Raw genomic sequence first — 2,013 nt, 5'->3', positions numbered from 1 at the left:
GAGATGTAGAAAAAACGAAACGTTATTTGCGGATCTCTCATTGCACAGTGCACACGTGAAAGGATTTCTGGCATCGTGAAATCCCATGTGCATTGCATACATGATTACATCCGCAAATATAATATGACAATGGTAACAAACAAATGATGACATATTATGTGTATTTGCATTATCTGTCATATTAGATGTTTCGTTTATCCCCCGCGGCTCAGTTTGACTTGCCGTTAGAAGCGCTAGAAGAGAAGATGTTGCATGGACTTGTCGTGTCGCGCTGTTCTCCGTGTTCTCATTTGTCGTGGGATATTCTAGCCTCGTCGCTTTACGCTTACGTTTGCGTCTTGATGAGGAGCTCGGAATCGATATCTGAAACTGCGGTCTTCTCGCCATCGCGGACATACTAAGATCCAGTGGCTCATCCAGATTGCCTGTCGGCGCATGTAGATTTTCCATCGGTACGTTTAGAGCCTCCGTCGACTCATCTAGATTCTCCGCCGGCCTGTCTTCTTCTGCCGCCACTCGAGGTGCCGAGACCAACGTCGTGGATGTCGAGGGTTGGTCAGTACTGTTCGCGTTATCAGAAAGATCTCCATTGGCAGTCGTGCCGGCCGCGTGTTCGACATGTTCTGGGTCATCAAAAATTCTCTGGGCATTTTCTGGGTCACCTAAAATTCTCTGGGCATTTTCCAGCAAATAGGACCTCTGCCGCACATCTACGTCCGGACGTGACGCGATAGTTCTGAACAAAAAGTGACACAACATGATAAACGCGCTGCTATTTAATAGCGACGACTGCTCGTTGCTGCTCGGATTCACTCCGTTCTCACTGTTCGTTCTATTACACGTAGCCAGAATGGCTGTGACTAGAGAATTGGAATGAGACGGTGGGACCGGAGCCGGCAGCTGGGCTGGCGATCTTTGAGTTGGCGATATCCGGACTGGCGACCTCTGAATTGGCGATATCCGGACTGGCGATCTCTGAATTGGCAACGATGGCACGATCAACTCCGCATTCGAATCCGACGAATCTAGGATCGCGGCCGACGGAATCGGGAGCGGTAACACCGGAGTCGAGGTGGTCGGCATCGGTAAAACCGGGGACGTTAACCCTGAGGTCGACGGCATGCATGAGTCTCTGATGATTTCCGTCGGCTCCTTCCTCTCCTCGACGAGCGGCTTTCGTCTGGGCCCGCGTTTGTTACCGTAAACGTCGATGGTGGCGAACGGATTCGGCGTACCGTCCGCGTCCAGCACCGGGCCTGGTATGTGCAGACTGTCCTTCAGATGCTTCTTCATCGCGTTACAGAATTTGGTCCTGTACGGGCAGCTGGCGCAATTGAACTGATAGACCTCCGAATGCGTTTTCTTGTGACTAGTTAGCATTGATTTACTCACGCACGTGTACGAACATTCGGTGCACGTGTAACCCTTGAAATCGTCGTGAGCACTGAACCAATGGAATGTCATGTGATGTTTGAGCATGGTGGCGAAGGGGCATAAGATGCACACGAAGCCGGTGCAGTCTCCTTGCAAGAAATGCTGACGCAAATGCATCCAAAGCGCCAACTTCGTCTTCGCCAAATACTTACATTTGCAACACTGTTTCGGTTTGGAAACTTTATTTCTCTTTTTCCCCTTGCTCTGTGAATCATTATTAACTTCCTCGGTCTCTTCGTCATCAAAATATCCGTTTAAAAAGGTGTCGCTTTCAAAGGCATACGTTTCTTTTGCAAATGTACAATGACTGATCACGTGATCGACGTACTCCGTTCTGAAAATATACAGTTTAAATAATTATTATTATTTTGTTGGAACCGACAGGGAATTGCATTTAATATAGTAGTGCAATTGGACGTTATTATATTTAATTCTATGCAATTATAATTCTAACCTGAACGACTTTAACAAAATTTTTTAATTTATTAAAATAGATTTAATGCACGTGAGTATGGCAAGACAAGAATACTGAATTTTATATTTTATATTTACACAAACAACATATCGGAAGAGCACACG

At 46.6% G+C, this 2,013-nt stretch overlaps 1 protein-coding gene across 1 annotated transcript; it reads right to left on the bottom strand.

The window, feature by feature from the left end:
* Positions 1 to 6: 6 nt before the first annotated feature.
* LOC105462222 (protein hunchback-like) lies at positions 7 to 1,768 on the bottom strand (the record flags this gene model as incomplete). Its single annotated transcript, XM_011708747.1, has 1 exon — positions 7 to 1,768. A coding segment is annotated over one exon (1,762 nt), but the record flags the coding sequence as incomplete, so codon positions are not given.
* Positions 1,769 to 2,013: the final 245 nt, after the last annotated feature.

Source organism: Wasmannia auropunctata, unplaced genomic scaffold, assembly GCF_000956235.1.
Source record: "Wasmannia auropunctata unplaced genomic scaffold, wasmannia.A_1.0 LD268069.1, whole genome shotgun sequence".
NCBI lineage: Eukaryota > Metazoa > Arthropoda > Insecta > Hymenoptera > Formicidae > Wasmannia > Wasmannia auropunctata.
This window is presented reverse-complemented; position numbering and strand designations above follow the sequence as displayed.